General features: G+C 38.7%; 1 protein-coding gene across 1 annotated transcript in view; it reads right to left on the reverse strand.

The window, feature by feature from the left end:
- Positions 1-205: 205 nt before the first annotated feature.
- Positions 206-12,112, reverse strand: part of GTF2A1L (general transcription factor IIA subunit 1 like) — a 45,226-nt gene continuing 33,319 nt past the window's right edge. The window contains exons 7-9 of the mRNA XM_027865156.1: positions 5,540-5,797; positions 5,039-5,128; positions 206-397 (exon numbers count right to left, since the gene is read on the reverse strand). Of these exons, the coding sequence (XP_027720957.1) occupies positions 290-397; positions 5,039-5,128; positions 5,540-5,797 (456 nt within the window). The 3' untranslated portion in view covers positions 206-289. The remainder of the gene's footprint in view (positions 398-5,038; positions 5,129-5,539; positions 5,798-12,112) is intronic.

Here is a 12,112-nt window from a genome sequence, read left to right on the forward strand (position 1 = left end):
ATTACTGGCAATCATCATCACTTTAGAAATCAAATAAAGCTAAATACCTATATTTTACAGAATACAGATAATGGGAAGAATCAGTTAACTAATGGGAACAAAACAAGGAAAAAAAGAATTGTACTTTTGCCATGTATCTGCAATGTAAACACACAGGTTCTCCTAATTTTGTACATTAGCATGTTTGGTAAACTATTTTATTTAAAACAAAAAAAAATTCAGAATATTTAGTATACTCTCATTTATGTCTACATAGACATAAAATGCTGATAAACAGAGCACACAAGATTTACCACTCTGCATCTCCAATAGCTTTGGCAAACACATAGTCTTTCCCTCCAAAGCACATGACACCATCTTTCAAGTAAAATTTCCATTTGTTTTTGCTTCGATGAATCTGAAAGTGAAAAAGAAACCGTGTTAAAATTACACAAAATTATCTATGAAACAGAAAAATTTTACAAGTTAAATAAATTTTTTAAAAGTGTTCCTTTGCTACATAAAGTGCTCATTACAAATAATCATTAATAAAAAGGAATGTGTGTCACACAGGAAGAATCTACCCCCACACCTTATATAATATTTCAACTCAAAATGAATTTATTTAGCATTTAACACATACTAGACACTGTGCCTAAAAAACAATACACCAGGAAAAACACACTAACCCCTACTGAAAAGGTTAGTAGCCTAGCCCCTTTAGCAAAGCAATAGTTAGGTCTCACTTTCAAAGACAAAGACTACACCCCAGAGGAGAGAGTCAGCAAAGAAGACTGGGAAGGAGCAGTCAGACAGATATGAGAACCAGGACAGAGTGATATCACGAAAATCTAAAGAGAAGAGGATATCAAGAAGAAGGTAATCGGTAGTGTCAAAGGTTGCAGAGAGGTCAAGGATGAGGACTGAGACAAGGCCACTGAATTTGGCAGTAAAGAGATCACTGATAACTCTAGAGAGAGCAACTTCAGTGGAATGATGAGGCCAGAAGCCAAAATGCAGAGTTTAAAAGAACAAGTGAAAGAAGAGGAAGTAGAAACACCAATTGTAGATGGCCTTCTGAAGGAGTTTAGCCACCAAAAGAGAGATGAGATATAGGGTAATCGCTAGCAGAGATGGATGGATAAAAGTTTTTGCGAACGGAGGAAACATGGGCATGTTTCTAGACAGTAAGGAAATAGCCAGGAGACAGGAAGAGACTGAAAATAAAAGAATGGGGATAATAGAGGGGGCAATCTGTTGGGAAAGACAGGATTGAAGGGAATCATTTGTGCATATAGAAACGCTGACCTTGGCAAGAAGGGCCACCTCTTCATGAGAGACAAGAGTGAAGGAAAAGAGTGGCAGGAGGCATCTGGGCAATGTGAAATGAGGAGGGGAGCCAAGGGAGCTCTTGGTGAATGGCCTCGATCTTTCTTGTAATATGAGGCAAAGTTCTCATTTGAGGGAGAACAGGAAGAGGAAGCCATGGAAGGTTTGGGGTGAGATGAAAAGGTATGGAAGATCTGCTGTGATGAGTGGAAGAATGAGTTCAATAGGGAGGTATAAAAGGCTCACCTGGCAGCAGTGAGGCCCCAGGTGAAGTTATAGAACATAAAACTACAGCAGACCCAGTCAGCACAGTTTCATGATTTTCCCCAGCTTCATTTAGCAGTATACGTATAGGAGCAAAGGCAGCTGATGGTGAGACTGAATCAAGTCCAAGTCTTGGCAGGGCAAGATTGGAGATATAATAAATGGGCAAGGGACTCGAGAAGGGGACAGTGTTGAGTTGGAGTCCCAACCATAATACAGACAAAGTACAAAAAGTACAAAAGTCCTGTGGTATGAAAGCACAACAGGTATTTAAAAAAAAAAACACTTCCCTATTTACCAATACAATACAATACAATACCAATACAATAACCATTCTCCCAAGTTGCCAAGTGTGAACTCTAGTAGTAATCTATAGACTTCTTTCTCTACTCCAGGACCTCACCACCTCATGCCTGGATTATCCATCTTTCTCCTTACTTCAAGGCTATTCCTTGAAATTTAACCTACATACCACTATTCTTTCTGAAACATACCTTCATAATATCACTTTGCTGCTCAAGAACATAGATATTAATTCCCTACTGCCTATTAGATCAAGTTCATTAGCCTGATGTTCCAGGTCCTAACCATTCAAGTATTTCCTAGTATATTCAGAAGCATACTCTTTCAGAAAGGTCTGTCCTAACCATCCTGGAATACGTTCTCACCTCGATACCTCTGTTTATGCCATTACTGTGCCCTAACTCTCCTTCCCCAATCCCATAACCTCCTTTTCTTTCTCTTTTTCTTTTTGGGAGGAGGGATAATCGGGGTTAAGTGACTTACCAAGGTTCACACAGCTAGTGAGTATCTGAGGACAGATTTGAACTAAGGTCCTCCTGACTTCAGGGCTGGTGCTCTAACCACTGCACCACCTAACTGCCCTTCCATAACCTCCCTTTTTATTCAGATTCTTTTAAGTCCAACTCAAGTTCCATTTGCTCCATTAAGGACTCCCTAGTAAGTACAGGCAATGAAGATCTAAGACAATGTGAAAGTCTATAGTGAAATACACAATCAGTTCTGCTATAAGGAGATGTGTTCCCAAAAATTACCCTGCTATACAAAACCATTCAATAAAAACCACAGAGTTTATGGGGAAAGTTAGGGGCATAAGGCTCAAAAACTTCATTGGTAATACATTTTTTAAAAATAGGAACTTCATTTTAAAAAATAGCAATTTCACACATTAAGAAATACTTAAACACTACAATAAATAGTGGTCCCATGAGCAGCCTCGGGTTGCTGCTGAGCCTGAGGCCATGGAGGCAGGGGATGGGGTGGGGTTGGTGCGCACCAGTCCTCTTCTGCCCACATCTCCTACTACACCAAAAGATATACAATTAATATGCCACTTTACCTTGAAAATGATCTAAAGTTTGCTTGTGGAAATGGGTGTCAGAAGGTTGCAGCCTGTGAGTGATTGTGAAGGGGCGCAGTTTTCTGCATTCTTGCTGTTTCTCACAGAAGAAATTGGAAAGAAGCAAACTGGAGAATCATTTATGCTCAGATGTTCCCTAATATATCAATCAATTTGAACAAAACTGAATTTTCCAAACATGCATTATAGTAGAACTGCCTGGACTAGATTCCTGTCACAATACTACATATGACTGAGTAAAACCCGGTATGACCTAAGTTCCCCTATTCTAGGGGATTTATTAGGACAGACCAGAAGGATCTCATACTACCATTCTACTTATCACATTGTCCTGGGGCCTGGACTCAGGACCATTTATGAATGAAAGAAAATGCTGATCAGATTAGGTCCAACTGTGGGTGAAGAACAGTCTCTTCCTTTGTGGAAGATTTCTTAAAGAAACATTTTCCTCCTTGAGTCAGCTCAAGAGGGCTCCAGAGGGACAAGGGTAAGCCCAGATGCAGCAGAGAGAGATAGAAGATAGCCCATTAACAAGAAGAGAGCACCTTCTCCCAGGCACGGGTTTGCTGACCATTACTCTGACCTTCTTCTGCATCTTGGATACAATCCTTTGGTTTTCATGGGCCCTAGCATCTTAAAATTAACTAAACCCAAACAAGAATGTAAATATCATTTTAATACAAATTTCAGAAGATTTACAGTCTTATTTTATAAGAGACTTCAAGTCAGTGATTCTCTCCTCCCTCCAAACCCTGCCACTACTAGTCAAGAGCTAATGACAGTGAGCATCAACTATCCAGTACTAAATTTTCTGATATTGCTAAGTGTTAGTTATCTTGGCTGTCAAGAGGGAAGACAGCACTCTGACGTGGATGGGAGGGGAGATCTCCCATCTAAACACTCTGTTTTAAATGAATATATCACTTTGTTTATTTAAGGGGCTACTGTGATGGCAATGTATGCTAATAGTTCACACAACATGTGAGGCCCTCAAGGCCTGAGATTACATCTATTCCTCTCCATGAAGTCTACCAAGCCACTCTAGAATCTTTGCCACCTGCATCTAGCCTGCCCTTTCCCACACCTGTTCTCCAGACCTAAGATGTCCTCCCTCTGCTCTCTTCACCCAATGAGTTCTTATCCAGCATCCTTTAAACTCTGACTCAAATGACAATTCTCCTCATGAAACTTTCCTGAGCTCTCTTCCCTCTTCTGGTCCTCCAGGCTCAGCGGAGCACATTGCTTCGCGACCCTTCTTCAGTCAGGTAACAGGGAGTCTCACAATTAACGTTTTGTTCCCCTACAGCATCACAAGCACCATGAAAGGAGGGACAAGAACCCTTTGGAACCTACAGTCAAGATCAATGTTTTATGTATCTCACAACATTAAGGCATAGTTTGTTCATGAAGGACCTTTACGCTTTCAAATGCTTGTTGAATTGAATTTTATGGCTCTCAGTTAACTTCAGAGAAATGAGGGACAATCACACGTCCTGAGATTCTGAAAAGGAAGGCAATTCAAAAGGGACAGGAAACTCTCAAAAAAGAACCTAGGAGTTGTTTTTAACTATAATGAGGAAAAGAAGAGAACTGACAAAAGAAGATTTCTATTCTAATTAGCTCAGACAATGATGACTGACAGCAGAGAGGAAGCTGAGCTGTTCAATTATAATTGTCTTATCCAAGCTTTTTATCTCCCCCTGTGCCACACATTCCACTGTATACAGTGTAGATGCTTAATAAACATCTGCTCCATTGAATTGTTCTTCCTGACCACCCACAGCATTGGTCTGTATGAGGCATTTTTAGCACTTAATTCTTTTTAAATTGAGTAATTTGTCACGTACTGTTTGGGATTTTTCTCTAATTGCTGTATGTCTTTCAGTCTCAACTCTTTTATCTCCCAAAACTTAAAGGCTCAGAGGAAGCCTTCAACATATACTTATTCTAATAGCCTCTTTCAAGGATAACCTAAGTTAAATGCTAAGCAGACACAAATACTAGTTTTTCCATCACAGAGAGCATGACTTTTGCATACATCAAATTTCATTAATAAACCCAAGGGTGGAGAGATGCATACCGTACCTTGTCATACTGACAGACTATTACATTATCCGTGTCAAACAGGTCTGGCACATCCTGCTCACTAACATCATCCCCAGAATTTAAAGGGTCCTAAAGATTAAAAGTGACCATAGTAAATAATTTCTACTACATACAACATTTTGTTAAGAGAGAGAGAAACCTACTTGCTGCTTTAAAATGCTTGCCAACTTTACAATCCCCATCCCTGTCTTCCTTAACCTACTCCTGACACCCTCTATATCTAAGCAAGAAGATAAGTATTTTTTTAATGTTGTTGTAACATTGTTTTCAATTGTACTTTAGAAATTTTAAAAAAAAATCGACCACTCCACCATGTAAAACAAAAAAAAAATATTCTCTTCCCCACTCCTCACCTCAAAAAAAGAGAAAGAGAGAGAGGTTACTCTTCCTAATAACTTATTAACCATAGGGGATTAAATGGCTAAGGCACTACTGTTTTACATGTAATAAAACTAGTCATATCACTGAAGGAATCATCACCTCCTCTACAACGTCTATTTGAGGCTCTTCATTATCACTGCTATTGGTAGTTGAATCTTCATTTGAGATACTATCACCTTCTTCTTCAAGAACTTTCAGGTCTTCTGCATCAATAATACCTAGAAATTCATTCTCATCCACATCTCTCGTACTCCCTATTTCTTCATTTGAAGATGTATCTCCAGTTCCATCTATTTGGATAATTTTTTTAATGTCATCAATTGTTTGTATACTCAAATCCATTTGTGCACTGGATTCCTATAAACAAAACCATATGCAGGATGTGAAATACAGTTATTTGTCCAAAAGATTAATGGTCAGAAGATATGAACAAAAAGCTTTCAAGGCCAACTATAATAAACTCAATAATCACATGAAAAAATCTTCTAATAGTAAGAGAAATTAATGTTGAAACTGACGTTTCACCTCACATCCAGCAAAATGACATAGGTGATGTAACAAAAGATGAGATCAGGGTTGGAAGAACTGTGGTAAGGCAGGCATACTAACAAAGTTGGTGAGCAATAAATTGGCTCAACGATCCTGGAAAACAACTTGAAATTATTTGAGAAACATAACAAAACGACTCATACCCCTTAACCCAAAGCAGAAGGGGTAAAAGACAGCAAGAATGGTTTTGTATACGCCAAAACATTCATAGCAATATTTTTTGTGTAAGCACAGAATTGAAAAAAAGAATATCTATTTTGGGGGGAAGCACGAACCAAGATGGATACATCAATGTGATGAAATATCACTGTCCCATATGAAATAACAAATATGAAGAATTCAAAGTTCATATGAACTAAAGCCATAAGGAATAAACAGAAAGAAAAAATATATATACAGACAACAGCTACATCAAATTTAATGGAAAAGGACTCTAGAAGAAGGTGGAGTGAGTAGTAAGTTGCTCTCACCCTCCCTTATTTACCTCTAAGAGCCCAGAAAATATCACCCCAGGAAAAACCCTGGAACAGCTGAGCCTGCAGAAAGATGGGGTACAGCAGTCCTGTTAACCCAGGATGCTTGGTGATTAATGGGAAAGGCCCCTCTTGCTTTGGGGGAAGGGGAGCAGTACAGGAAAAGAGATGTCCCAGCAAGCCAGGGGCAAGCCCCATCTCAGCATACCAGGGGGGGATCCTGAGCCCCAGGGTGGTGGAGCATGCAAGCGCCGACACCAGGACCCCTCAAGTACCTCAGTACAGGCAGGGGAAGCAGTAGACACCAGCTTGGAAAACCGTTACATACACTGGCATTCTCTAGTGGCCAAATCTCTTGGTGCCTCAGCACAACTTTGTGAAACACAACTCCAGGAGGCAAAGCTCAGGCTGATAGACATTCTCTAGCAGCCAAACATTTGAGTGCAAGGCCTGGGTGAGTAGGTGTTCCCCCAGGGACCAGACTCCCTACCACTACCCTGAGAGCTCCAGTGTTGCTGATCCTAACCCAGTACCAGCCTCAGACTGCCAGCACTTGAAGCCCCAGCACACAAAGTCAGTGACCAGGTCCCAGGCTCCCAGCACAAGAAGCTTGGATCAGTGGCCCCTGTGCTCCAGCAGGAGAGCTCAACTTTTTTTCTTTAAGTCAGGAAATAGGTAAACACCATAGGCAAAAAGCAGAAACTGGCAATGATCATAGATTCTTATCAGGGGGACAGGGAAGATCAAGGCACAAATTCAGAAGAGGACAACATTGTCAATATACCCACATCTGAAACCTCAAAGGGAATATAAACTGGTCTCAAGCCCAAAAAGCCTTCTTGGAAGAGCTCAAGAAGAATTTTAAAAGTCAAATAAGAGAGGCAGAAGAAAAGTTGGGGAAAAAAATGAGGTGCATATAACATCACTAGCTGTGTGACTCTGGGCAAGTCACTTAACCCCAACTGCCTCACCAAAAAATTTTTTTAAAAAATGAGGTATGCAAGAGAGTCAATAGCTTGGAAAAGGAAGCACAAAAATTGACTGTAGAAAACAAGTCCTTAAAAAATACAATTGGTCAAATGGAAAAAGTACCCTGAAGAAAACAAGTCCTTAAAAAGTAAAATTGGCCAAATGTAAAAGGAGGTACAAAATCTAACAGAAGAAAACAATTCATTAAAAATTAGACTTGGGCAAGTGGAAGCTAATGACTCTATGAAAGATCAAGAATCAGTCAAACAGAAACAAAAGAATGAAAAAATAGAAGAAAACATAAAATACCTCACTGGTAAAACAATTATACTGGGAGAAGAGGAAAGGAGGAGGCAGATAAGGGTAAACTGCATCACATGAAAAGGCACAAAAATCTATTACAGTAGAGGGAAAGAAGGGAGGGAGATGAGTATTGTTTAAACCTTACTCTCATCAGATTTGGTTCAAAGAGGGAATAACATAATCAGGTATAGAAATTTAACTTACCCTATAGGAAGTAGGAGGGGAAAAGGAAAAGAAGAAGGAGGGGTGAATAGAAAAAAGAGAAGAAGCAGTAAGGGTAAAGGGGAAGAAAAGAGAGTGGGCTAATAGAAGGGAGGGCAGACTGAGGGAGACAGTGGTCTGAAGCAAAACTCTAGTGAGGTGGAAAAGTGAGAAAGGAGAGAGAAAAGTATAAATGGGGAGAAATAGGATGGAGAGAAAGACACGGATAATAATCATAATTGTGAATGTGAATGGGATCAACTCTCCCATAAAATAGAAGCAGATAGCAGTGGATTAAGAACCCATAATCCTACAATATGTTGTTTACAAGAAACACATTTGAAGCAGAGGGACACACATAGAGTAAAGGTAAAAGACTAGAGCAGAATATATTATGCTTCAGCTGAAGTTAAAAAAAGAAAAAAGCAAGGGTAGCAATCCTAATCTCAGACAAAGCAAAAGCAAAAATATATCTAATTAAAAGAGATAAAGAAGGAAACTACATCCTGCTTAAAGGTGCCATAGACAATGAAGTAATATCATTACTAAACATATGTGCACCAAGTGGTATGGCATCCAAATTCTTAGAGGAGAAGTTAAGGGAGTTAAGGGAAAAATAGATAACAAAACTATACTAGTGGGGGACCTCAATAGATGCAGAAAAAGCTTTTGACAAAATACAACACCCATTCCTATTAAAAACACTAGAGAGCATAGGAATAAATAGAGCCTTCCTTAAAATGATAGGTAGCATCTATCTAAAACCATCAGCAAGCATTATGTATAATGGGGATAAGCTAGAAGCCTTTTCAATAAGATCGGGAGTGAAACAAGAAGGTCCATTATCACCACTCTTATGTGGTGATAACTTAGTTAACTACAAATGTTAGCTTTAGCAATAAGAGAAAATAAAGAAATGGAAGGAATTAGAATAGGCAAAGAAGAAACAAGGCTATCATCCTTTGTAGATGATATAATGATATACTTAGACAATCAAGTAAAAAATTACTTGAGATAAATTTAGCAAAGTTGCAGGATATAAAATAAACCCACATAAATCATCGGGATTTCTATATATTACTAACAAAACTTAACAAGAGATAGAAAGAGAAATTTCATTTAAAGTTACTGTAGACATTATAAAATATTTGGAGTCTATCTGCTGAAATGAACTCAAGAACTGCATGAACATAATTATAAAACACCTCTTATGCAAATAAAGTCAGATCTAAATAAATGGAAAAATATCAGTTGCTCACGGGTAGGCTGAGCTAATATAATAAAAATTACAATTCTACCTAAATTAATTTACTTATTCAGTGCCATACCAATCAAACTACCAAAAAAATTATCTTATAGAGCTAGGAAAAACAATAACAAAATTCATCTGGAATAACAAAAGGTCCAGAATACCAAGGGAACTAATGAAAAGAAATGCAAAGGAAGGTAGACTAGCTGTACCAGGTCTTAAATTGTATTATAGAGCAGCAATCATCAAAACTATTTGGTACTGGCTAAGAAACAGAGTGGTAGATCAGTGGAACAGGTTAGGTATGCAAGACACAACAATCATTGACTATACTAAATCTACTATTTGATAAATCCAAAGCTTCTGGGATAAGAACTCACTATTTAACAAAAATTGCTGGGAAAACTATGGCAGAAACTAGGCATAGACCAACATCTTACACCCTTTACCAAGATAAAGTCAAAATGGGTACGTGATTTAGATATAAAGGCTGAGACTACAAACAAACTAGAAGAGCAAGGAATAGTTTACCTATCAGATCTATGGGGAAGGGAAGAATTTATACCCAAAGAAGAGATAGAGAATATTATTAAATGCAAAATGGATGACTGATTACATTAAATTGAAAAATTTTTGCACAAACAAAGCCAATGCAACCAATGTCTCTGATAAAGGTCTCATTTCTAGAATATATAGAAAACTGAGTCGAACTTATAAGAATACAAGTCATTCCCCAATTGGTAAATGGTCAAAGGATATGAATGGTCAGTTTTCAAAGGAAGACATTAAAGCTATCTAGTCATATGAAAAAATGCTCTAAATCACTATTGATTAGAGAAATGCAAATTAAAACGACTCTGAGGTACCACATCACACTATCAGATTGGCTAATAGAACAAAACAGGAGAAGATATGGGAAAACTGGAACACTAATGCATTGTTGGTGGAGTTGTGAACTCATCCAACCATTCTGGAGAGCAATTTGGACCTATGCCCAAAGATCTATAAAAATGTGCATACCCTATGACCCAGCAATACCACGTCTGGGTCTATATACCACAGAGAGCATACAAATGGGAAAAGGACCCACATGCACAAAAATATTTATAGCAGCTCTTTTCTGGTGGCAAAGAATTAGAAATTGAGAGGATACCCATCAATTGGGGAATGGCTGAACAAGTTATGGTATGTGAATGTAATGGAATACTATTGTGACATAAGAAACGACGAGCAGGTGGACTTCAGAAAAGCCTGGAAAGACTTTTATGAATTGATGCTGAGTGAAATGGACAGAACCAGGAGAACATTGTACAGTAACAGCCACATTGTGCAATGACTGACTTTGAGAGACTTAGCTCTTCTCAGCAATGCAAGGATCTAAGATAACTCCAAAAGACTCAAGATGGAAAATGCTATCCATATCCAGAGAAAGAACTATGGTGTCTGAATGAAGATGGAAGCATACTGTTTGTTCTTTTCTTTTATTGTTTTGTTTCTTCTCATGGTTCCTCCCATTAGTTCTATTTCTTCTTTGTAGCATGACTAATGTGAAAATATGCTTAATATGAATGTGTATGTAGAGCCTATATCAGATTGTATGCCATCTTGGGGAGAGGGGAATAGAGAGAAGGAGAGAAAATTTAAAACTCAAAATCTTATGGAAGTGAATGTTGAAAACTAAAAATAAATTAATTAATTAAAAGAACTCTAAAATGAAACTGTTCATCTCAGAACTGTAATTACAAATCTATCCTTCTCCACAAGAAGAGGAAAGGTAACTGCCTCATTTCATAAAAGGCATTGGTCTAAGATTGTACAATAAAGCATATATGTTCTCAGGTGTGGTCCGTGAATTATTTGGTTTCTTATTGTTTCTCATGTGGAAAGGCTGGGGAGAATATATCCATAAATGGCTGACCTAAAAACAAAAAGACATCTTATAAAACAAACACATCCACATACATCTATGTTTTATTGGTATTGTATATAATGCTTTCCCTCTCAAATTACCTTATATTTATTCTTCTACTTAGATCAACCCACCCCATTCCAATACAGTAAGTGCCAGTGGTTCCCTACTGCCTCCAGGATCAAAGATATGCTTTGTTTGGATTTTAAAGTCTCTCATAACTGGGTCCCTTCCTACCCTTCCAGTCTTCTTAAGCCCCACTCCCTTCCACATACTCTCTCATCTAGTGACACTGGTCTCCTTGACATACCACAAACACAACATTCTACCTTCTGACTCCAAGTATCTATTTGTAGTTCCTTCAAAGTCTCAGTTGAAGTCTCACCTTCTGCAAGAAGCCCTTCCTAGTCCTCCTTAATTTGTGTATTCCTTCTGAGACCACCCCCCAATTCATCCAGTAAGTATCTTATTTGAACATGGTTGGCTGTATGTTGTTTCCCCCATTAGACTGTGAGCTCCATGAGAGCAGAGATTATCTTTTATGTTTCTTTGCATCCCCAGCATTAGGACAGTACCTGGCACATGGCAGGTACTCAATAAATGCTAGCTGACTCCTTGATATATGCTTTTATATGTACTTGGGATGTAGGGGAATATACAGTGTTCAGGGAGGACTAGTGCCTTTGGTAAGAGGGCTGCTTTGGTGTTCACTTTCACCTGTGGCTCCAAGAAGTGCTTCAAGCAGCTCTAAGCATGCACAATGGCCATACTCTAGTAAAACCATCTTGGCAGACAGGCTAAACCAGATAGACATAACCAGTGGGCCTCAAGCCTGTCTACCTCAAGCAGGTGATGACCTTCCCCAGTGGAATGGGAAGATAAAGACAATCTGTTCCAATGGCCTTCATATCTGAAGCAGGTACTATGAAGAGCTTAGAGTTTGGTCAGACATTGAAGATGCCATGGTCATCCACTGCCCCCAGAGCCATGGCCAGTCATCTTGACTTTCTGTCTTGCCA

Source organism: Vombatus ursinus, unplaced genomic scaffold, assembly GCF_900497805.2.
Source record: "Vombatus ursinus unplaced genomic scaffold, bare-nosed wombat genome assembly UNPS02014778.1, whole genome shotgun sequence".
Taxonomy (NCBI): domain Eukaryota; kingdom Metazoa; phylum Chordata; class Mammalia; order Diprotodontia; family Vombatidae; genus Vombatus; species Vombatus ursinus.